The sequence below is a fragment of the Sylvia atricapilla genome, chromosome 3 (assembly GCF_009819655.1).
Source record: "Sylvia atricapilla isolate bSylAtr1 chromosome 3, bSylAtr1.pri, whole genome shotgun sequence".
Classification (NCBI taxonomy): domain Eukaryota; kingdom Metazoa; phylum Chordata; class Aves; order Passeriformes; family Sylviidae; genus Sylvia; species Sylvia atricapilla.
In genome coordinates, this window is record NC_089142.1 from 1,287,563 (window position 1) to 1,312,599 (window position 25,037).

A 25,037-nucleotide genomic window follows, 5' to 3' on the forward strand; every position below is an offset into this window, starting at 1 on the left:
AATGTTTGGAAAACCAGGAGCCAAGATTCCTTTGGAGACCTGGCCAGTGACACCTCACCTGAGCAAAGACACCTTCACTTGGGGCAGAGATGTGTCCTGAAGGTCCCTGTGGGCATGGCCTGGGTCATGGATGTCCACCAGGACTTCCAGGGGCAGGGGTTCTCATGGGACACATCACAGAACCATGGAATCATGTGGAAAACCCTCCAGGATCATCAAATCCAACCTGTGACTGATCCCTACCTTGCCACCAGCCCAGAGCACTGAGTGCCACATCCAGGCCTTCCTGGGACACCTCCAGGGATGAGACTCCACCACCTCCTTGGGCAGCCCCTCCCAAGGCCTGAGCACCCTTTCCCTGGGGAAATTCCTGCTGCTGTCCACCCTGAGCCTGCCCTGGCCCAGCCTGAGGCCATCTCCCCTTGTCCTGTCCCTGTGCCCTGGGAGCAGAGCCCGACCCCCCCTGGCTGTCCCCTCCTCGCAGGGAGTTGTGCAGAGCCACAAGGTCCCTCCTGAGCTCCTTTTCTCCAGGCTCAGCCCCTTTCCCAGCTCCCTCAGCCTCTCCTGGGGCTCCAGTCCCTTGCCCAGCTCCGTTCCCTGCCCTGGACACGCTCCAGCCCCTGCAGGTGTCTCTTGTCAGGAGGGGCCCAGAGCTGCCCCCAGCACTGGAGGTGTCCCAGCAGTGCCAGCACAGGGGACAGGCACCGCCCTGGGTTGTGCCCACACTATTTTGGATACAAAATCCCCCTTCAGGTATCCATGGATACATGAAAGGCCTGAGGTTGGTGGGCTACAGAACATCTGAGCTATGGAATTGCTTTGGGAGCAGATGATCCGGCTCCGTGTCCATCTCTAACATTCCCTGAGCTGCATCTCAGCCCAGGTTCTGCTCATTCACTGTCCTGTCCAGGTTTGACAGCAAGGAGTGATCCAATTCCCTGGTCTTTTAGGGATGCTGCAGCCTGGTTCCCAGTCTGGCCACCACAGACAGATCCTTGACTCCCAGCTCCCTCCTGCCCTTCCAACACCCTTGGAGATGCTCTCCTGCCCCAGGCAATGCTCTCCGCTGGACACTGGTTACCTCCACTCTGTATCTGCTCAGCACCGGCCGAATTCCCAGAGGCACTGGCAGGATGGGGCCTCGGTCCATGTCCGTGGGGCCGTCGATTGGGGGCAGGTCTGATTTACCCCCAGGGCCGATCTGGAAGAGACGGATCATGGATTAGGATCTGCTCCTCTCAGTTTTTGCTCCTTCTCGCAGAATTGTGGAACCGCTGATTGGTTTGGGTTGGAAGGGACCTCAAAGATCAGCTCATTCCGACCCCTGCCATGGGCAGGGACAAATTCCAGAGGGAGCTGGGCAGTGTCTCAGCTGGAACTGGTCCCAGTTGTTGGATCTGAGGTGTCTCAGAGCTCTCGGAGCCCAGGGCAGGTTCTTTGGGGAGAGGAGAACACAGGAGCGGAAGGTGCTGGGAATTGCTGCCCTTCCACACAGAACAGTCCTCAGAGCAATCCAAACTCCTCATCCCACCAATGCAGCCCATCCCAGGGCTGTTCCATCCTGGAATTGCACCTGCTGGGCTGGGTGGGAGGAAATGGAGATGCGGTCCCAGAGCTCAGCCCAGGAGCAGGTTTAAGGCCTCGTTTCCAGCCCAGGGCTTGGGAAACATCAAATATACCATGTGAGCCATTCCCCCAGTCCAAGGAAAATTGGGAGAAAAAGAGATTGGATGAGCACCTGCCCTGGCAGAAAAAGGAGGTGAGAAAAGCCTTTCAGTGGAGGGAACACGAGGCACAAAAGTGGAAAAAATTTAACTCCAGTATTGCCCCAGACTATGAATTATGGAATGGTTTGGCCTGGGAGGTGTTGGAATTCTGGAAGCTGAGAATTCCAGGCTTTCTGTTGTGGGTGTGTAGTTTGAACAGAACTGCGCGATATCAGAGGGTGAAAAATCAGAGTTTAAGATTTTAGTTTATAGTAATATATATAGGGCAAGATGGAGACTTTAGGGTGGAGTTTAGTTGTTCTTTTTTTCACCTTCTTCCTTCTCCTTCATGGGTCTGAGTGGTTTTCTGTAATTGCTTAATAAAGCCTGCATTGGGGACTTCAAGTAGTTAGTTATTGGGTTTAAAGTGAAAATAATTTAGGTGGCATTTTACAACTGGACGGATTGCCCTTGGAAAGACATTGTAGAGATAGAGAGGTGCTCCATTTTGCACCTCGTTAACTAGAAGCACTGCAGATCTCAGTGAGACTTGTTATCTCAGACTCTTATCTATGTTACAGCTTGTGAGACTGTAATATAGATAAGAATTAATAAACGTCTAAGTCTGAAAATAAACTTTGTCTCTCGTGCTATTAATCCTGAAAAAAGAGCCAGGACTGTCACAGGGAGGGATTTTAAAGCCCATCGCCATGAGCAGGGAAACCTTCCACCTTTCCAGGCTGCTCCAAGCCCTCCATCCAACCTGGCCTTGGACGCTTCCAGGTGTCTCCGATGAACAACAAGTGGTTGATCCATCCAGGAGAAAACTACAAGGGTTCAGCACACCAACGACCAGGTGAAGGGGCAGTTATTCCCGGTCATTCCCAGTCACCCAATCCTCCATAAATCAATCCCCTCTCCCTTCCAACCCTGTATCCATTCTTCCCATCCCTTGGTCCGGCGGGCACCTGGAGCAGCTCGAAGGCGGCCAGCAGGTCCCCGGCCGTGGCGTTGCCGCGGTAGATCTGGTAATATTCCAGCTGTGGTGGGAAACGTGGAGGGCAGTACTGCTCGTCCGACATCTTCACCACAGGCTTGGCGAATGTCCGGCCCATGAAGTCGGCTTTTCCCTGTGGAAAGAGCACTTGGAGTTGGGGATCTGAGGTGGGAATTCCTAAATTAGCCCTTAGTTCTGCCCTGTAGTTCTTGGGGGTGGAAATCCAACATGGAAATTCCAAGATTCGCCCCATGGTTCTGCCCTGGAGCACTTGGGGTTGGGGATCCAACATGGAAATTCCAAGATTTGCCCCATGGTTCTGCCCTGGAGCACTTGGGGTTGGGGATCCAACATGGAAATTCCAAGATTTGCCCCATGGTTCTGCCCTGGAGCACTTGGGGTTGGGGATCCAACATGGAAATTCCAAGATTAGCCCTGTCATTCTCCCCAGGAGCACTTGGGGCTGGGGATCCAACATCAGAATTCCAAGATAAGCCCCGTGGTTCTCCCCGGAAGCACATGGGGTTGGGGATCCAAGACAAGAATTCCAAGATTAGCCCTGTGGTTCTCCCCAGGAGCACGTGCAATTTGGGATCCCACATGGGAATTTCTGAATTAGCCCCTTGGCTCTCCCTGGAAGCACGTGGGGTTGGGGATCCAACATGAGAATTCCAAAATTGGCCCCATGGCTCTCCCCAGGAGCACTTTGGGTTAGGAATCCAACATGGGAATTCCTGAATTAGCCCCATGGTTCTCCACAGGAGCACTTGGGGTTGGGGTTCTGACACAGGAATTCCAAAATTGGCCTCATGGTTCTCCCGAGGAACACTTGGGGTTGGAGATGCAACATGAGAATTCCAAAACTGGCCCTGTGGATCTGCCCTGGAGCACTTGGGGTTGAGGATCCAACACAGGAATTCCAAGATTAGCTCCATGGTTCTCCCCATCATGGTCAGAACAGGAGTGGGATCAGTGCTCTGGTCTTCCCCAAAGCTCAGGGAAAACTTTCACTGTTGGCTCCTTGAAGGAGGTTTGGGACAGCTGAAGGTGGGAACAGCCAGGAGGACAGTTTTCCCAAATGGAAAGGCTCCTTGGCTACGGCCTCTTTCTTCCCTCTCCAAAAATACAGTATATCAAGTCACATCTGGGATTTCTGAGTGGCAGAGGCTCCGTGGGAGACGTGGAGGGAAAAAGGATGAGGGAAAAAAGCTCCCCAAACCCTCTGCCTCCAAAATCTGGAGAGACCCCGGCATCCAACCCCACACGGAATTCTGTGGGATTTTCCTACCACAGTGTCCTGGTCGTAGATCTCGATGACGATGATGGGAGGGTCGTCCCGCATCTCGTGAGCTTCCCCGTACAGCTCCACGTTGTCGAACACCAGGAGCTGGTCCCAGGTCGGGCAAAGGGTCTCGTTGAGAACCTGGGAAAATGGGAGACATTCCAGGAGCAGGTTCTTGGAAAAGGATGGCAGCTGGGGCTGCTCCGTGTTTTTTGGACCAGGGAGGCACTGGGAATCGCCCAGGGAATCTTCCGAGGAAAACAATCCAATAGCAGATGAGCAGAGATGGATTATTCCCAGAGTCCAGGCTTCCTAAAGCTTGGAAACCCTCGGACTGGGAAGGGAAGACTGAAAAACGTGAGTCAGTTCTGCCTAAACCGGCAGGAAATCACAGGGGATCATGGGGAATTACAGGGGATCACGGGGAATCATGGGGAATTACAGGGGATCACGGGAAATCACAAGGAATCACAGGGAATCACAGAGGATCACAGGGTATCATGGGGAATCACAGAGGATCACAAGGAATCATGGGGAATCACAGAGGGTCACAGGGAATCAATCACAAGGAATCATGGGGAAGCACAACGAATCACAGGGAATCACAGGGAATCAAGGGGAATCGCAGCCACCAGGACATGGGACATAAATTGGGAATGGGCTCCTGGGGAGAGATCTCCCGGAAAAAGCCAGTGCCCAATTCCAGAGCTGCTCTCCCACCGCAGGAGCCCAGGATCAGCCTAATCCTTGTTCATGGGATCTGTGACACGGGAGCAGCGTGGAACCTGCAGAGTCAGCCATTCCCACATCCCCATATCCCGGGAATGTTCCCTGTGGGGTCAGCCATTCCCACATCCTCACATCCCGGGAATGTTCACTGTGGGGTCAGCCATCCCTCCATCCATCCCTGTATCCTAGGAATGTTCACTGTGGGGTCAGCCATTCCAACATCCCGGGAATGTTGACTGTGGGGTCAGCCATTCCTCCATCCCCATATCCCAGGAATGTTCGGTGTGGGGTCAGCCATTCCCACATTCCCACACCCCAGGAATGTTCCCTGTGGGGTCAGACATTCCCACATCCCAGGAATGTTCAGTGTGGAGTCAGCCATCCCTCCATCCATCCCCGTATCCCGGGAATGCTCAGTGTGGGGTCAGACATTCCCACATCCCAGGAATGTTCAGTGTGGGGTCAGCCATCCCTCCATCCATCCCCGTATCCCAGGAATGCTCAATGTGGGGTCAGCCATTCCCACATCCCCACATCCCAGGAATGTTCCCTGTGGGGTCAGCCATCCCTCCATCCATCCCCGTATCCCAGGAATGCTCAGTGTGGGGTCAGACATTCCCACATCCCAGGAATGTTCAGTGTGGAGTCAGCCATCCCTCTATCCATCCCCGTGTCCCGGGAATGTTCACTGTGGTGTCAGCCATCCCTCCATCCATCCCCGTATCCCAGGAATGTTCACTGTGGGGTCAGCCATCCCCACATCCCGGGAATATTCCCTGTGGGGTCAGCCATCCCTCCATCCATCCCTGTGTCCCGGGAATGTTCCCTGTGGAGTCAGCCATCCCTCCATCCATCCCCGTGTCCCGGGAATGCTCACCTCGGTGCACTGGCTCTGGGAGATGAAGAAGACCCGTGCGAAGGGATCCGAGAGGCCGCTGCTGTCGGCTGCGAACAGACTCCTGGCCTGGTACATGTGGGCTCGCAGCTGGAACACCTGTTTCTCTGGGAGAGAGAGGGAATGGGATGGGATGGCGTGGGATGACCTCTGGGAGCCCATCCAAGGGATGTCCCAGGAGCTTGGTTTTGTTCACGGGTGGATGATCTCAGTCCAAAGCGTGAATCCCGAATGGATACGGGTTTCCTTGGCACCCTTATTGACAAAATCCCAATAGGATATGGATGAGGGGACACAATTCCCACCCCCCAACTCTCCTGGGACAGCTGGAACCATTTCCCCTTTAGCTCCTGGAAGTCCTTGGATGGGGGATGTCCATCCAGGGGATGTCCAGCCAGGCTCCCTCCCACACTCTCCATGCCCCATCCCATGGTGTTGCCTTAAGTAGGGAAATAATGAGATTCCCACTCCAGAAAAGCTTCTCAGAGCTCAGCCCATCAGGAGAGAAACTGGGATTTACGTCACTTAAAGTATAAATGATGCCTTGGGGTTGGGAATCTGAAATGAGAATTCCAAAATTAGCCCTGTGATTCTCCCCGGGAGCACTTGGGGCTGGGGAATCCAACACGAGAATCCCGAGATTAGCCCCATGGCTGAAGTTGGTGCATTAAATTTTAGCTTTGATGTATTTCATGTTCTGTGCTGCGCAGGGCTGCAGCTCTGAGCTCACAGTCAGTGTCTCTCAGCTCTGCACAGAGCAGGGACACAAAACAAATCCTTCTCCTGCTGCACACCAAGGACAACTTTCAGCCCCAAAGCACAGACAAAGGTGGCTGAGGAGAGAAAAGAAGGATGGGACCTCACAACCTGGAGCTGTAATCGGACAATTAAACCCCAATATGCAAATGGACCAAAACTTATAAAAGTGTGAGACCTGGTGACCGTTTGTCCATTTTGTGACCATTTTGGGTCCATTTTGTGACCGTTTTGGGTCCACCTTGGTGCAGCCCTGGCCAGGCTCTTGTCCTGCCCAAGGTGTACCTTAAAAGCCTTTTAATAAATTTATCTACTTTATTTTAAATAAATTTTTAATAAATTTATCTACTTTATTCTCTATCCCTGCCCGGTCTCTGTTCCAGCCCAGCCTTCCCAAGGCATCCATGGGAACTCCTTACTGGTGTAGAGGAGGCTGATGGGAGGGAAGGAGGGCAGGTTTTGGCCTCGGGGCACTTTCTTCTCCTCGAAGCCACAGGGGAGGCCGCTCAGGAAGTCCTTGCGCTGCTTGTTGAGGCCCAGCCACAGGTAGATCTCCATCTTGGCCTGGACTGTCCAGCCAGCAGGGCCGAAGCCTCTCTTCCCGGGAAGCTGGGCACAGGGAATGGAAGAGTTCACATGGATATCGGGAATATGGACAGCTCCCTCTTGGAGAACCCGACCTCTTTGGGGGCATTGTGCTGCTGTTCCTCAAACCCAAGGATCCTTTGGGATCATGAGGCCTCATGCATTGTCCTCTTCCCACCGTGGTGTTCCTTTTCCCACGGCAGAAATTCCCTGGATTTCCAGGTGGATCAAACATGTCCCTCTTTCCAAACATTTCCCGCTTACCAGGCTGGGTAAGGTCGGTGTTTCCCCCTCCCTAGGAGCAGAATTCCACCCCTACCAGCAGAGTATGGATCATATTTTCCCAACACCCAAACCCCAGGAAAAAAAACGGATACAAAACTCTCATCCTCGTCTCCCAAATCCCCTCTTTTTTCCTCCTCTTGGCTGCAGCTCCCCGGGGGCAGAGGAGACCCTCACCTTGAGGAAAACCGTCTTCACCTTGGCGCAGTCCTTGCCCATCTCCTCATCCACGATGGAGTACAGGATGTCCTTGGAGGGGACGCGGGCGTAGGCGATGCGCTTGTTGTTGCTCATCATCCAGATGAAAACGTCGGGAATGGTGTGCTGGGGCTGGGAATGCCACAGGAGAGCCCTGTCAGTGCCCCAGCTCCTGCAGCTGAGACACTGAGGTGGGGCTGGAGATCTGATGGAGGCAAATCCGACAGATCCCGTGGAGGGTGGATGTGCCCCTCGGAGCGGCATTGGAATTTTTCTGAGATTCCCACCCCAAAAAAGCTGCTCGGAGTTAAGCCTGTCAGGAGAGAAACTGGGATTTATATCGGTTAAAGTTTTTAAAAAATATAAATTTGGGCATAGAAAACTGAAGGTTGAAGTTTTAAAAGGTATAAATTTGGACATAGAAGATTGAAGGTTGAAGTTTTAAAAGATATAAATTTGGGCATAGAAGATTGAAGGTTGAAGTTTTTAAAAAATACAAATTTGGTCATAGAAGATTGAAGGTTGACGTTTTTAAAAAATATAAATTTGGGCATAGAAGATTGAAGGTTTTCCTCCTCTTCTCCTTCAGTGGCCTTGGGGAGGGCAGCAGCCATTCCTTCATCCTTTTCTAGGGAAGAGGTTCCCGGTCTGGACAGAGCCCATCCCTCCTCAGGTCTGGGTGGGGTCAGGGCCAGGGAAGGGCTGGCTGTGACCAGGGATGGAGCTGGGAGCCTTCCTGGGAAATGGAAGCAGGAGGTGGGACAGCCGCAGCTCCAGGGAGAGCCAAGAACCCCCTCTGAGCCAGTCCTGAATTGGAAAAATGTCATGGAATAATTCCAGAGCCTAAAGGGGCTCCAGGAGAGCTGGAGAGGGACCGGGGACAAGAGATGGAGGGACAGGACACAGGGAATGGCTTCCCAGTGCCAGAGGGCAGGGCTGGATGGGATCTTGGGAAGGAATTTCTGGCTGGGAGGGTGGGGAGGGGCTGGGATGGATTTCCCAGAGCAGCTGTGGCTGCCCCTGGATCCCCGGCAGTTCCCAAGGCCAGGCTGGACATTGGGGCTTGGAACAGCCTGGGAGAGTTGAAGGTGCTGGGGTTGGAACTGGATGGGATTTCAAATCCTTTTCCCCCCCAAACCAGTCCAGGATTTGATGTGTCACCTTCCAATTCCTGAATTCCCAGGGATCCACAGGATCCCTCCATGGCTGGGACTGGCTGAAACATCTCCAGCTCTGCTGCAGGAGGACCCAGCTCTGTCCCTGCCTGGGAAACTCTTGAATTTCATTTTCATCAGCTCATTCCCAGCCAGGAGTGCACAGGGATCATGGGGCAGCTCCTGGGCTTGGGAATGGCTTCTTGAAGATGGACCTCTCCTGCCTTTGGAGGTCTCCACACATCCATCCATCCCTCCATCCATCCCTCCAAATCCTATCCCTTCCCATCCCATCCCAGGTTTCTCTCTCCACGAGCTGCCCCAGTCAGACCCTCCTCTGCCCGTGATGGCCCCACCTCGTCCGCCAGGAACCGCAGCTTCTGCAGGAAGTTCTGCACCAGCTTCAGCTTCTCCTTCATGGTGTTCCTCTTGACCTGGGAGCGCAGGGCCGTGGCCTGCTGGGCCATGTTCTCCTGTGGGGACAGACGGGACATCGGGACACAGCCCGGACCGAGGAAAGGTGCCTCAATCCCACTGTGTCACCTCTGGACACACTTCTGGTGGCCCTGGCATGGGAGAGCCCCTGAGAGGGCAGAGACAGCCCAGGAGAAGGTGACACCACAAAGGCGTCACCTGAGCTCGGAGAATTTTGGGGTGGCTTAAACAATAAACTATTCCTGAAATCACCCCAAACCTCTGTCCCTGGGGCAGCTGTGCTCTGTGGGGTTCCCAAAATCACCCCAAACCTCAATCACCTCGAACCTCTGTCCTTGGAGCATCTCTGGTCTCTGAGGTTCCCAAAATCACCCCAAACCTCAATCACCCCCAAACCTCTGTTCCTGGGGCAGTTCTGCTCTCTGAGGTTCCTAAAATCACCTCAAACCTTTGTCCCTGGGGCAGCTCTGCTCTGTGGGGTTCCCAAAATCACCCCAAACCTCAATCACCCCCAAACCTCTGTCCCTGGGGCAGTTCTGCTTTGTGAGTTCCTAAAATCACCCCAAACCTCAATCACCCCCAAACCTCTGTCTCTGGGTCAGTTCTGCTCTCTGAGGTTCCCAAAATCACCCCAAACCTCTGTCCCCGGGGCAGCTCTGCTCTGTGGGGTTCCCAAAATCACCCCAAACCTCAATCACCCCAAACCTCTGTCTCTGGGGCAGTTCTGCTTTGTGAGTTCCTAAAATCACCCCAAACCTCTGTCCCTGGGGCACTCTGCTCTGTAGGGTTCCTAAAATCTCAGAAATAAACCCCAAACCCTCGACCCACCGTGACTGGAAATCCAGGGATCAAATTCCATCCCCTGCTCAGGAATCCTCCTCCACTCCTCCCAAAGCTTCCCAGAACAACCCGTGGCCACCCTCCCAGCCAGGAATTCCTTCCCAAAATCCCATCCAGCCCTGCCCTCCTGCATTGGGAAGCCATTCCCTGTGTCCTGCCCCTCCAAGGGCTCATCCAAACTCCCTCTCCAGCTCTCCTGGAGCTGTTTTGGATCCCGGATCCCGCTCACCAGCTCCCTCATGCAGGATTTGAGCCTCTCCCGGTCCAGCCTGGTGCGGGACGAGTGGTGCTGGTCCTTGTCAGCCAGGGTCAGGAAACGCCTGCGGGAAAAGGTGTCCTGGGGTGACTCTGTCACCTTTGTACCCCCAGTTTTCTCTTCTGTTTGGGGACATTGAGTTCTACGCCTTTAGGGCTGCTGGACATGGAGTTCTACACCTTTAGGGCCGCTGGACATCGAGTTCTACGCCTTTAGGGCTGCTGGACATGGAGTTCTACACCTTTAGGGCTGCTGGACATTGGGTTCTACAGCTTTAGAGCTGCTGGACATTGAGTTCTATGCCTTTAGGGCCGCTGGACATTGAGTTCTATGCCTTTAGGGCTGCTGGACATTGAGTTCTACGCCTTTAGGGCTGCTGGACATCGAGTTCTACGCCTTTAGGGCTGCTGGACATTGGGTTCTACAGCTTTAGGGCTGCTGGACATTGAGTTCTATGCCTTTAGGGCCGCTGGACATTGAGTTCTACGCCTTTAGGGCCGCTGGACATTGGATTCTATGCCTTTCGGTCTGCTGGACATTGAGTTCTACGCCTTTAGGGCCGCTGGACATTGAGTTCTATGCCTTTAGGGCCGCTGGACATCGAGTTCTACACCTTTAGGGCCGCTGGACATTGGGTTCTACGCCTTTAGGGCTGCCGGACATTGGGTTCTACGCCTTTAGGGCTGCTGGACATTGAGTTCTACGCCTTTAGGGCTGCTGGACATTAAGTTCTACGCCTTTAGGGCAATTGGACATTGGGTTCTACAGCTTTAGGGCCGCTGGACATTGAGTTCTACGCCTTTAGGGCCGCTGGACATCGAGTTCTACACCTTTAGGTCTGCCGGACATTGGGTTCTACGCCTTTAGGGCTATTGGACATTGGGTTCTACACCTTTAGGGCTGCTTCTGAGAGCAAAGGGGAAGAAAGAATTGTGCAGTTTGTTTTCAAAAAGTGCTGACTCCTCCACATCCTGCTCCTGGACTGCGCTGTCTGCAGCACGGACAGACAGCAGGACAGACTGCAGGACAGACTGCAGGACAGACTGCAGGACAGACTGCAGGACACATCTCTGTGCTTTTAGTCAGTTTTCAGAAGTTGCCTGGACTGGGGTTTTGGGTTTTTTTCTCTTTTTCTTGGGATTGTTTAAACCTGTTTTGGACTGAAAAAAACAGAAAAACAACCGTAGCTCACACCTGGCCTGCCGCCCACTGCGGCATTTCCCAGCACCGAGGGACTGATAAGAGACTGATAAGAGACTGGTAAGAGACTAATTAAAGACTGATAAGAGACTGGTAAGAGACTGATAAAAGGCTGGTAAAAAGACTGATAAGAGATTGATAAGAGGCTGGTAAGAGGCTGGTAAGAGACTAATAAAAGACTGATAAGAGATTGATAAGAGGCTGATAAGACACTGATAAGAGGCTGATCAGAGGCTGAGTGAGTCAAGCTACACCCACAGCAAGGACTTTCTCAAATTTTGCCGTCTCTTTTCAGAAAGACAGGAAGTTTCATTGTTTGGTATTGTTCATTCCTTGTGCTTGTGAGCACTTTGTTAAATAAATTGGTTTTTTCCACTTTTCTCTAAGGATTTTTTTTCCTGACCAATCGGGGAAGGGGCGGTTTGGGTTTGCTTCACAGAGGGACCTTTTGTGTTGAATATTTTAATTTACACTTTTAATTTAAACTCAGAGGAGTCTCTGGGATCCGGCATCTGTGGCCCACCGGGGCCTGGACTTTGGCAATTTCCAGCACCAGAAAGACTAAAACTAACTTCTGGCAAGAACCTCCTAAGTTTTGCCATCCCTCTTTGGAGCAGCGAGAAGTTTTGTTGCTTAATTTTTTCCATTCCTCATACCCGTGGGCATTTTGTTTGTTAAATAAATAGGTTTTTTTCACTTTTCTCTAAAAAAATTCCTTTTTTTCCTGGACCTGCTGGGGGTTGGGGGGCCGTTTGAGTTTGCTCCTCAAAAAAACCCCATTCAAAGGTTTCCTCCCAAATTTGACCTAAACCAGGGCACCCTCATACCTTGGCGAGGCCACACCCTCGAGTCCCTTCGTGAACCTTTTTGTTTGCTGCCACCCGACTCTTCTCCAGCTAATCACCATCTTCCTGCCTGCCACGCTTACACCTCAAAGCTTTCATTTCTATTTCGCTCACAGCTCTCGTATTGTTTTGTATTGTTTTGTATTGTTTTGTATTTTTTTGCATTTTTTGTATTTTTTGTACTTTTTCTTGCCAAGCAATCATGTCTGCAAGCTTTTCCCGTCTCTCCTTTCCCACTAGTGCCACCGTGTCCCCGCGTGTCACTCACAGGCATCCACCACTCAGCTCCTCCAGGACCCCTCGGAGCCGCCGCTCCGGGTGCGGCTTCTCCGTCTTGATCATCTCCTGCACATCGTTGAGACCCTCCTCCTGCGGCACCAGCGGGGACACGGTGAGGGGCAGGGGGCTGTGGGGACCCCCGATCCCACCCCACATGCAGGGAATCCCAATCTGCTTCCCTGGAATGTGTTTGGGGGGCTCTGGGTGATGGGAAGGGCTCCGGGTGACCTCAAGGAATGAGGTAGGCAGGACCTAAACCTTCTCGGAGGGAGATGCCAGGGGGATTTTTCCCAGTTTCTGGTCTGAGCCTGCCCATGTGGTGCTCTCCCAAAAGCTCCTTGGGAATGTATTGGGACTTGGTCATAAAATCGTGGAATGGTTTGTGTGGGAATCACTGGTCATAAAATCATGGAATGGTTTGGTTGGGAATCACTGGTCATAAAATCGTGGAATGGTTTGGTTGGGAATCACTGGTCATAAAATCGTGGAATGGTTTGGGTGGGAATCACTGGTCATAAATCGTGGAATGGTTTGGGTGGGAATCACTGGTCATAAAATTGTAGAATGGTTTGGGTGGGAATCACTGGATTCCAGCTCCACTGTCACGGGCAGGGACACCTCCCACTATCCCAACCCTTGGAGCCTGTGCAGGGCCTCCCCATCCTCACAGGGAAGAATTCCATCCCGATATCCTGCCCAAATCTCCCCTTTTCCAGTTTTTGCCCATTTCCCTTTCCCCTGTCCCTCCAGGCTTGTCCCAAGCCCCTCTCCAGCTCTCCTGGAGCTCCTTTATGCTCTGGAAAGGGCTCTGAGGTCTCCCTGGAGCCTTCTCTTCCCTGCCTCTGCCACATGAGCGCTTCACCCCTCCAGCACTGTTCCCTTTTTTGGGAACCTCTGGACCTGACCCACAGAATCCTCGAGGAGCTGCTGGAATTTGGCAATTCCTCACGGGGAATTTTCCCCGTTTTTGGGCACTGCCTGTCCCAAGGAGCCTGGGTGTGGCTGTGCGAGCCCTGTGTCCCAGCCGTGTCCCTCCCGTCCCTCCCCATCCACCCCTGCCCACCCCTGACCAGTTTATCCGCGATCTTGTCCATGATGTTGGCGTTGTAGAGCCGGCGCCGCTGGTCCTGCCACCAGCTCCGGATGTAGATGCAGGGCTTCTTCTCCAGGTAGGGCAGGTGGAAGTAATTCCTGCAGGAGAGAAATCCCGTGGGGGTGACAGTCCTGGGCCTCATCCCGCCCCTCTCCCCGTGCCGTGGTGGAAATGAGGATTTGGGAGCTCGGGCTGGAGGGAGGCGGTGTGGGGATGCATTTGTAGGGAATTCCCAAATCCTGGCAGAAAGCTCACAATCTTGTGCATCTGCGTGCAAACTGTGAGATAAAATAGGCTTAGAAAGGCCATGGGATAAGGACAGACACCATTGAGAGAGAAATGGAACTAAAAACAAGTTTCAAGTTATGACCTTGCAAACAAATGAGATATTTTGGAGAAACAGAACTATAAAAGATGCATTGTAGCAAGACCCATAATATAATCCTTCTCCTGACCTTGAGGCGGGGCTCCTGAGAGGCGTTTTAAAAGGTTTTATTCCATTTTCAGTCTCATGAGAAGGGTGAGACAACACAGATGCTATAATTCACGCCATCAAAAGCAAAAGCCAAACTATTTCCTAATTACAGTCCATTAAAAGCGTTTTTTGGCCTGTCAGCTTTTGCCACACAATGCTGTCGATGGCTTAAAGCCAATCATCTAAAAAACACCTCGTGTGGGTCCTGCTACAATAGACCTTTCATGGTTCTGTTTCTCCAAAATTTCTGGTTGTATAAGGCCGTAATTTAAAACTTGTTCCCAGCTCCATTTCTCTCTCCCAGCAATGTCTGTCCTATCCCAGAGCATTTCTAAATCTGCATTTCTTATCCCGAATTTTGCACACAGATCCATACTGTGCGAGCTTTCTGCCAGGGCTTTGGGAATTCCCTACAAATCCATTCCCCGCGTTTTCCCGCAGGGCGGCTCCAGCTGCATCCCAGAGAGCAGAGGCTCCGTTTCTCCCGAGGCCATTCCCAACGCCAGGCCCAGGAGGGATGGATGGATGCAGTGCCCAGGGGCTGCCCCATTCCCGGGAATATCCAAGGAAGGGCGCTTGGAGCACGCTGGGGCAGTGGAATGTGTCAGGGTTGGAAGTGGGTGGTCTTTAGGATCCCTTCCCACCCAAACCATCCTGGGATTCTGAAACCATCCTGGGATTCTGAAACCATCCTGGGATTCTGAAAGCTCCCGGCTGCTCCAGCCCCTGCCCGAGCTGTCCTTGGAATAGGTAAAATGGAAAGGTGATCCACACTTTGGGAGCACCGGCCATGACCACCTGGAAAAGGGAATCCTGCTGCGCCTGGAATCACCGGGAGTCGAATCCAGCTCCACCTCGTCCCGGGTATTCCCACCAGGAGATGTCAGCAGAGCCCCATGGTGGAGCAGGAGGCTCCCAGCTCCCGGAGGCAGGGGATTTTTTGGAAAAACGGGGTGGGAGAGGCCCCAAAACATCGGAGTGTGTCATCTCCCCTTGGGATTCACCTGGACAAGGAGCTCAGGAATAGAGGAGGGAATTCCAGAGGGACTTAACTGTGCTGGATGTTCATGGAAACAAGGGAGGGGATTCCAGGGAACCACTTAATCTTCAGTGGATATCCTTTCCCCAAATGATTTAATTAGTGAATTCAATTAACACTAATCTACTGCTAAAACCTGATAAAAATCCTCTTTAGGCGAATCTCATAATCTTATCTTATTAAAGATAATTAAACCTTAATTATCTTTCTTATCCCAGTCCTTGGAATGCAAATCCAGACCTCCCCGGGCACACCTCACCAGGCAGAGGACTGGAGCCTTTTTATCCCAAACTCCTGCCTGATGCATTTGCAGATTTTTCAAGCGTTTTTTTCCAGCTGGAATCTCAAGGCTGCCGAGGCCGCACCTGACCCGTGTCCCCAAGTGCCACACAAAAGGTGGACACACTGACCACATGAATTCAACTGGACACACTGACCAGTGCCCAGAGGGATATACTGACCACACAAATCCAACTGGACACACTGACCCAGTGCCCAGGAGGATGCACTGACCAGTCCATGACCATGGACTGGTGGACACACTGACCTGTCTGTGCTCAAGTGGACACACTGACCACATAAATCCAAGGGGACACAATGACCTGTCCATGCCCAGGTGGACACAATGACCAGTGCCCAGGTGGACACACTGACCAGTCTATGCCCAGGTGGACACACTGAAATGTCCATGACCACATGGACACACTGACCAGTGTCCAGGTAGAGACACTGACCTGTCCATGACCACATGGACACACTGACCACACGAATCCAGCTGGACACACTGACCAGTGCCCAGGTGGACACACTGACCTGTCCATGACCACATGGACACACTGACCCAGCGCCCAGGTGGACACACTGACCACATGAATTCAACTGGACACACTGACCAGTGCCCAGGTGGACACACTGACCTGTCCGTGACCAGTGGCTTCATGGGCTGGGATGAAGAAACCGAAACCATCTCTCCATCGTCACCACCTTCATCCTCACTGGAATTCTGGAGCAGCTCCGACTCCTCCTCGTCCCCATCCCCTCCCTCTTTCTTCCTCCGCAAGAGGGGTTTGCTGCAGCCGTCCACCTGGTTGCCATAGTTACCTCAAGGAAAAAAAAAATACAAAAAAAAGGATAGAATCGATTCACAGGGTTTTAACTCCCAGCTCTCGAGTTGGCAGAAGTTTTCTCCGCTGGAAAATCACAGGGAACGTTGGAGTTTTGACTTCCTGGAACCACGTCCAGGGGCTGGAAATTAGGGAGAGGTGTCTGCGCCCTGCTGCTGTCCCCTCTCAATCCCTGGGAATACATTCCCTCCTGGAGCTGGCATCTCCAGGATGGGAGAGGGATCAGCTCCAGTGGCCACAGCTCAGCCTGCACAAAATACCTGGGATCCCACATCCCTCATGCCCACGGGAGGAACCATTCCCTGTTTCCCAAACCTGCTCTAGAAGGGATTGGGATGGAAAATCAGGAATAAACCCCGCTCCCAGCTTTGGATTCTGATTTCCACAACCATGGCGCTCCCCCCTAAAAAATCAACCAACCTATGGTGACCTCGAAGTTGATGGGTTTGTCCCCAATCTTCCTGTCGATCATGGTGGCCTCCAGGAAGGCTCCGAAGAGGAAGAATTCCTCCATCTTCCCGCTGCAGTTCTGCAGGAGAAAGAGATCCCAGGGCTGAGGGTCGGGGCCAGAGGGAGAGACAGGTCCATCCCTCGGGATGCCACTTCCAAAGGGACCCGGAGGGCTTTGTGTCCCATCTCCTGGCTCATCAGAGAGAGCATTTAATTACACATTTTAATACATTTTAATTAAAGATAACCTTGAACTGTGTTGGGATAAATCACCCCTTTGCCCAGGAGGGGCTCTGAAGGACATTCAGGAATTCAGCCTGAGTGCACTGCCACTGGATTGATCAAACCACACTGACCACATGAATTCTACTGGACACACTGACCAGTGCCCAGAGGGATATACTGACAGAGGTGCCTGGAATTTGGAATCCAGGCATTGGAATGGTTCTGTTTCCAGGTGCTTTCATTTCCCCTGGCTGGGAAACAAATGAGATCCTCGGCTCCTGACTGAAACCCATCAAAACAAGAGTGGGAGCTAGGGGGTGAGTCACTGTCCTTGTGTATATCCCACACGGAGAAACATCCCTAAATTCAGGAGATTATGGAAATCCTGGAATGGTTTGTGTGGGAAGGGACTTTTAAGATCCACTAGTTTCATGGGCCAGGATCATCTCCCTCTATCCCAGGATAGAGATATCCTTGGACACTTCCAGGGATGGATCAGCCACAGCTTCTCTGGGAAAGCTGTGCCAGTGAGAGACAAAATATCTCGCTCAGACATTCCCAGCCCTCCTGCAGGAACAGAGCGCCAGGATGACCCTAAAACCCGGAATCCTGCAGGATTTGCCTCCCTGAAAACATCTGGGACAACACTTGGAAACCCTCAGTTTACGACACCAAAGGTGACAATCCCGTATTCCCGAGATCCCAAACAGTGGGATGACAGGCACTTACGTCAGCCACCGCCGTGGCCTGCTCCACCTGCACCTCGGTGGAGCTGTTGATCTCAGGGTTGGTGGTGTCCAGGATCTCCACGGCCAGGCCCAGCAGGAGCCGGGCGCGGAAGGAGACGCCCTCTCCCAGGCCCTCGTTGAGCTCCTGGTGCTCGTCCATGAGAGTGTAATTCCGGGTGGAGCCGTACATGTTCACCCAGGCGGGGCCGAAGGTGGGCAGGAAACCTGAGGGGGTGGAATGGGGCAGGTGGGAAAAGGGGTGGAAAGGGAAAAGGGGAAGTCTCAGCACTCGCGGTTGGCACTGCTTTTCCCGGGATATGTTCCTGTGTGCCCATGGAAGTGCTGCCACCCATGGAGGCAGTTTTCAGGGATTTGCAGGATCATTCGGGTTGGAAAATCCCTCCCAGACCATCCAGTCCAAGCTGTGCCTGACCCCCACCTTGTCCCCACCACAGGAATTCCTTGGACACCTCCAGGGATGGGGACTCCAAACCTCCCTGGGAAGCTCTTTCCGAAGCCTGACCACCCTTTCCAGGGAGAAATTCTTCCTGATGTCCAACCTGAACCTCTTCTGGCACAACCAGGGTGAGTGAGAGGATTTACGTCTTTTACCTGAATCTCCTGCCTAATGCTTTTGCAGGAGATTTTTCCAGCAGTTTTCCCATCGGATCCCGGCACTGCCGAGGCCGCCACTAACCCACGTCCCCAAGAGCCACATCCAAATGGCTTTTAAATCCCTCTAGGGATGGAAATTCCACCCTGTGCCAGGGATGAGCAGCCATTTCCAGGAAGGAATTGTTCCCGATATCCAGCCTGAGCCTGCCCTGGCCCAGCCTGAGGCTGTTCCCTCTCCTCCTGTCGCTGTTCCCTGGGAGCAGAGCCCAGGTGCTCCAGGCTGTCCCCTCTTTTCAGGAAGTTGTGCAGAGCCCAAAGGTCCCCCCTGAGCCTCCTGAGGTTTTCTTGGAGAAATTTGCAGGGAAGGCGGTGATGGGAACTGGGCAGGTCTTCAGCAATTCCCAATTTTGAGGGTCAGGGAAGCAGAACCACCCTCATTAGTCCCTTTCCAGTCCCACATCTGGTTTCCCTTCAATTCCCACGTGTGGGAATAGAGAACCTCGCAGATGCTCATCCATCCATCCATCCATGGAATTTTTGGAAGAGAAAACTGTTCTGGGGTGTCTTTGCTTCCAGGTATTGGTGACAGGTTTGTGATGGGTCTTGATTTTCAGGGTGCTGGTGCAGGAGCTTCTCACCTTTCAAGGTCTCTCCAGGGCATCACCAAGGAATTCCAGGGGTGAGAAGGAGCCTGGAAAACTTCAGGAACCCTGCCAAGGGAACTCTCCCACGCCTTACCTTTGTCCCCTTCGTTGGAGATCTTCCTGAGGTCGATGAAATGGGTCCCGATGGCCACGTCATTGACCTTGTCCGAGTCCCGGATCTGGATCTTGATCCGTTTGCACAGCGGGGGGAACATCTCCGTGAAGATGATCTGCTCGTTCCACAGGGGCTCGTAGCTGCTCTTTTGGATGGACGTCTTTCCCTGGGAATCGAGAAGAGACGGACGTCAGGGAGGGGTTGAGGAAGAGGGTTCCTTACTGTCCTGGTTTAGCGTAAATTTAGGAGGAAATCTCCGAATGGGTCCCTCTGGAAAGCAAATTCAAGTGGTCTGGGGAAAAAATTCTCCTTAGAAAAAAGGGGAGACCCTCAGAAAACCAACCCTGAGCTGCTCCCTTCCACCCACTCCTGAGTAAGTGTCCCGGGGTGACTTTGTTGTGTTCGTGTCCCCAGTTTTCTGTTTGTCCTGGGTATTAGCAGAAAAGTCCTAGACCTTTCAGACTGGTTGTGAGGGCGAAGGGGGGAAAGAAAAAGCATTCAGTTTGTTTTCAGAAACTGCTCTCACCCCTCATTCTGCTCCTGGACTGTGTTCATCTCCAGAACAGACAGACAGCAGGACAGAGATCTCTGTGCTTTTTAATTATTTTTTCAGCTAGCTGAGGCAGCAAAGCTCCCTGGACTGGATTTTTTTGTGTTTTTTTTTTTTTTTTTTTTTTCTTTTTCTTGGGACTGTTTAAAGCTGTTCTGGACTGAAAAAGCCAGAAAAACACCCAGAGCTCACACCTGGGGCCCAGGATGGCATTTTCCAGCGCCACAGGGATTGATAACAGTCTAATAAAAGACTGATAAGAGTGAAAGTGAGCCGAGCTACACCCCACAGCAAGGACTTTTTCAGTTTTGCCATCTCTCTTCAGAACAGCGAGAGGGCTTATTGTTCAATATTGTTCGTATTTTTTTTTTTGTGCTCGTGGGCACTTTGTTAAATAAATAGCTTTTTTCTACTTTTCTCTAAGGAGATTTTTCCCCAGACCACTTGAATTTGCTTTCCAGAGGGACCCATTCAGAGATTTCCTCCTAAATTTACACTAAACCAGCACAGTAAGGAGCCCTCTTCCTCAACTAGAGAGGTCTCAAACCCACCCTGGACAGCGAAAACAAGGTGACACCACAGAAATGGGGCGGAAAATAATTATATTACTAATAATAGTCGTTAGAGTGGTATTTTAATTGAGGTTGAAATGTGTGGGGGATAACTTTACTAAAGACACGCACGAACATTAGAGAGCTTGCCTCTCTTATTAATTATTGAGGTCTTATGTGTGCGTGGTATTCCACAATCTGATTTATACATATTTATTTTCTGGCTCTTCCTGTCTTTGCCTCATATGGTAATTAACTCCACCTAAGGTAATTAATTGCCTTCTGAGCATGATCAGTTCATCGTGGTGGTTTCTGAGGGTCTCCAGAAGATGAAGAAAACGGCATCTTCCTCAGTGCACTCTTCACTTTAATCTCTCTCACGTGTGCTTTGGCCCTTTTGACACTTTTTAAAGGTAAGAAATCAGTTTCTGCTGTCTAAGAGTCTGAGTTATCTACATTTTAACCTTCTTATCCTGTTGTGTTTAGGTTAGCCCTTCTTCCTATTACTGAGGGGCTCCAGATGCTTTTACTGTCTTAAAATACGTAAAGGATAACAGAAAACAGAGCTCGTTATTCACTAAATGGTTTTTAAAATGCAGTTTTAAATACTTTCTAAAGCACCATTTAAAATACATTCTAGAATGTATTTCAAATTTAAATTTAAAAATTTAAAATTTAAAATACATTCTAGAATGTATTTTAAATTCTATTTCAAATACATGTATTTAAATGTATTTTAAAATACGTTCTAGAATGTATTTTAAATTCTATTTTTCTATTTCTATTTCCATTACATGTATGAATATATTTCTATTCTAGAATACAGCGTCCGCTTGTCGCTCTGATCTTTTTCAACCTTCTGATCTTTGCAATTTTGTACCAGAGTCTTTTACAGATTGCAACATAAACAAAGCAATTTTTTTTTTTTTTTGTATTTCTCTCTAGAGGAGAGACAGTTGATGAATTTTTAGTTTGACCAGTGGGGTCAGAGAGGTGCCAACCTCATTTCCCAATCTCTGGTCAAACTCCAAGAACTATACAAACCCAAGGGAAAAACAAACCGTCTCTCTTTTTGCTCTAACAAACCGAGTGTGTGAGTGTCCCTCATTTCCTGTTCTCTAGTGACATATGCTCTGAAGTTTACCACAAAGACCAGCCGGAGTTTTCCAACCCTTTGTCTCACCACACCCATATCCTGATGTGCAAGAGTGACCGAGACCATCCACGGCCACCTCCTGGTCCTGCCAATGTCACCTCCCGCGGTCACCACAGGGTGTTGTAAGGACAGTCTGAAGGTCCTTCATCTGCCTCACGACCATCATCAAGGACCGAGACTGAAACCCCCAAAAGGACTCTAAAACACAGGAGTGCTGGCCTGGCTGAGGTGGGATGTTTGCCAACTGTTGCCCGCAGGTGTGTTCCATGGAAAAAAACTGGCACAGATTTAATTGGAAAATCAAACCTGAGCAGAAACAATGGGCAAGTCACGGTGAATGGATTGTGCTTGTTGCTGGTCTGTTTCTGTACCTGTTCTTGTTCTCTTAAAACCAACACAGCATAGTGATCTCCCCACCTTTTGGCCAACTGCCAACTGGAAAGGGCTACAAAGACCCCTGAGCTAACCAAAGACTTTGAGATCTCTCCACGGAAGAAGATGGATCTATTGGCCGGACCACGAGGATTTCGTCCCTCCGTTGGTAGCTATTATCCACCCCCACTTTCTCTTTTCTCTCTATTTGCTATTTTCTCTCTTTATTTCCTTTCAAATCCTTCTATCCCATTTGCAGTTGGCACTAATAAAAGTGCTGTCCTGGGTTGTAGTTTAGGACGTATTCTCTCACCATCTTCAGTTAATGGCCCATCAATGCCTTGTGCATGACTCATAGATAACTCCCTCCGGGTGTTATCTCTCTTTAATGGGCCATCAAGGACCTCCTGGATGACTCATCATCCCATTGTGCGATGCTCCGCCCACGGGGAGGAGCCAAGCATTCTCACCTGGATATAAGCTGGGATTTGGGACAGTAGAAGCAGCCCTCACTCACTGGATTCCCAGAGGACTGGAGCTACCAGACCTTTCTACGAGATCACTGCTTCAGGAAGACCAACTCGTCTGGACTGCTTCCATCGCCCTGATCAGGTTGTATTCTGACTCTGTCAGTGGTTTTTATTCTTTTTGTATTGTTGCATTTTTTTTTCCTCTTCTTCTCATTAAATTGTATTTTCTGACTTAGAGCCTCTCACTTGGTTTGTTTTCAAACCACAACAAGTGCATTTGTTTTGATGAATACCGAAATCCCCTCTGTGTTGTTTTTTTGCACTCTGAGATCAGTTAATGAACCATCACAATTCCCGCTTGCATTAGCGGATTGTGACAGGTGTCCCTGCTCACCTTCTGCCCCGCGAAGGCCACCTGCACGTAGGGGTCCACCAGGTCCTTGTTCTCCCCGATGAGGGCCTTCTTGACATTGGCCATGATGCTGGTGTTCATCCGCGGCAGCCCCTCGGCACGGTAGATCTTGATGTAGAACCGGGCCCACTGCCGCTCTGGGGGCACCCCGTCCGGGAGCAGGAGGTTCCTGGTGTGAAAAAACGACCTTTCACTCTCTTAGGAAAAAAAATTATAAGTTTAATTAAAAAAAAAGAAAATAGACGATTTAGGAGACAAAAAAAAAAGTGAAAGTTTCTCAGCCAAGGGTGTGTGGCATAAAGCCAGCCAGCAGCACATTCGTTCTCTCAAAATCCGTGTTTTTAAGGATTAGCCTTTTACATGTGAGTTTTTCAAACGTTCTTTAAGTCCAGATGTTCCCTTGATTTTTTGGGCCCTCTCCCTCCCTTCGAAACTTGCCCCATTGCGCCAAATTAAGATTTTATTAGATAAAGTCCTTGTTGGTGCCTTTCTGATACCAGGAGATCAATGAATCCCTTCTTGTAGCTTTTTTCGGCTTTTTCAGCTTTTTTCACTGCTGCCTCGATCTAATCAACTCAGGAACGTGGAAGATTTTCTCTCTCTGTATCTTCTGGTTTGGTCAGTTTAGATTTTACAAAGAGAAAAAAAAAAACCCTAGTCTTTTTTACTATGTCACAGTCAGAAAATACATTCATCACCTTTCTAAACTCTACTAATAAAACGCAATACAGCACAATTACACCTATAGCATTCATTTTAATATTTGTGAAAAGCCAACTTTATAACGCTGAGATATCAGGGGGTGGAGTTGGGAATGGCTGCTGGGGTGGTCTGGGAGTGTGAAGGTTGGGTGGGATGATCTTCACACGGGGCACCATTTTAGGAAAAAACATCGTAAATTGTGATTTATGGCCTCGGTATTGAGTGGGAATGTCTTCACCACACGCGCCAGGAGTCAGTGGCCAGTGGTCATCAGTGGTCCCAAGACCACAGGTTACAAGGGGGTTTAAAGGTTAATTAGCCAATAATTTGCTGCCACACATGTTAAGAGAGGGTTAATAATTTCTGTTGCCACAAAGCTGGGAATAGAACCTCAACTTCACTGCAACCAGGATGTTGCTTCCATTGTTCCAACCAAATCAAGTATAACTTTCCCTGGGTAATCGATGTGGGGGGAGAAGGAAAAGGTTGGGACGATTTGTACTTGGAAATAAAGTTATCCTTTACTAGGTCGGGTGAAACTCTACCTAATCATCATAAGATAGATGATAGAATTGTAACAATTGTTGGCAGTTGAACGTAATTATTATCTCAAACTAGAATTATGAGAATCACAAGGGAAGATATTTACCAAAATTCATGCTTGGGCATAAACAATAGAACAATGTAGGTTTAATGATTAACATAGAATTATGTAATGAAATGGTATAATACGGGGACCCTTTTGGACCCTCGTCAGAGTTGGATTTGGGTCTGTACCCCGGCTCCCAGAGCTCTCAATAAAGCACCTCACAATCATTCCGTGATTATGCATTTTCCTCGCTAACACACAGATTGTTTTGACTTTTACACCAACAGTTAATTAACTGTGTCACGCGTCCTGCCGCAACGCGGGCTTCTTTTTATCCAATCAAATAACGACACACAAACTACTTGCTACAGCTTAAACTTAAAAAGTTAAGGACTTAAAAACTTAAGAACTTCAGAACTTATCAGCTTAAAACTCTAAGAACTTAAAAACTTAAGAACTTAAAAACTTAAAAGCTTAAAAGCTTAAAAACTTAAAAGCGTAATAACTTAAGAACCTAAGAACTTTAGAACTTAAAGGTTAAACTTAAGAACCTAAGAACTTAAGAACTTAAAGGCTTAAAAACTTAAGAACTTAAAAACTTAAAAGCATAAAAAATTAAAAGCTTAAAAAATTAAGAACGTAAGAACTTTAGAACTTAAAGGTTAAAATCTTAAGAACCTAAGAACTTAAGAACTTAAAAGCTTAAAAACTTAAGATCTTAAAAACTTAAGAACTTAAAAACTTTAAAACTTTAAAACTTAAAAACCTAAACACCTAAAGCCCTAAAAACTTAAAATTTCTTATTACCTTTATAGCTACTTCTATATCTTAACTTTACAACCATAAAACTCTCCACTGCCTCACTTAATATATCTCTGCCTAAACTACAAACCCACGTTCTTGCTTATGGTCTCTAAACTTGGAAGCCTTTTCCAAGGCCTTGGGCTGAGCCCTGTGTTCTCTTCTGTATCTGGGCCTGCATGCATGAGGTTTGGAGAATTTTCCGTGCCTCGGTTTCCCACAAGAGGTCTTTTCTGACCTTTGTGATTCCGTAAAAGGCCAAAGAAAAGCTGCTCCATTTTCCGAGCACTGGCTCCTTCCACTTCCGCTCCATTGCGGGGAAAAGGAATTAATGGCGTTTTGCAAAAGTCGTTTTTCACTTATCAAGGAGAGCTCGGAGGATTATTTTGGGAATAAAATAATCTCTATCCATTTTTTTTTTTGGATATGTGGCTTTCCTCCACTGCAGGAATAGATGAGCCCGTGGGAATGAGCTGTGGACAAAAAT

At 50.0% G+C, this 25,037-nt stretch overlaps 1 protein-coding gene across 2 annotated transcripts in view; it reads right to left on the reverse strand.

The window, feature by feature from the left end:
- The window catches only part of OTOF (otoferlin), a 57,066-nt gene that overhangs the window by 27,596 nt on the left and 4,433 nt on the right, over nt 1-25,037 (reverse strand). For both annotated transcript variants that reach the window (XM_066314584.1, XM_066314583.1), the window contains exons 4-18: nt 22,441-22,627; nt 18,927-19,113; nt 17,575-17,798; nt 16,591-16,699; nt 15,964-16,147; nt 13,510-13,630; nt 12,429-12,529; nt 10,089-10,179; nt 8,941-9,057; nt 7,410-7,562; nt 6,785-6,974; nt 5,592-5,716; nt 3,992-4,126; nt 2,675-2,836; nt 1,082-1,201 (exon numbers count right to left, since the gene is read on the reverse strand). In XM_066314584.1, coding sequence (XP_066170681.1) covers nt 1,082-1,201; nt 2,675-2,836; nt 3,992-4,126; nt 5,592-5,716; nt 6,785-6,974; nt 7,410-7,562; nt 8,941-9,057; nt 10,089-10,179; nt 12,429-12,529; nt 13,510-13,630; nt 15,964-16,147; nt 16,591-16,699; nt 17,575-17,798; nt 18,927-19,113; nt 22,441-22,627 — 2,206 coding nt within the window. The remainder of the gene's footprint in view (nt 1-1,081; nt 1,202-2,674; nt 2,837-3,991; nt 4,127-5,591; nt 5,717-6,784; nt 6,975-7,409; nt 7,563-8,940; nt 9,058-10,088; nt 10,180-12,428; nt 12,530-13,509; nt 13,631-15,963; nt 16,148-16,590; nt 16,700-17,574; nt 17,799-18,926; nt 19,114-22,440; nt 22,628-25,037) is intronic.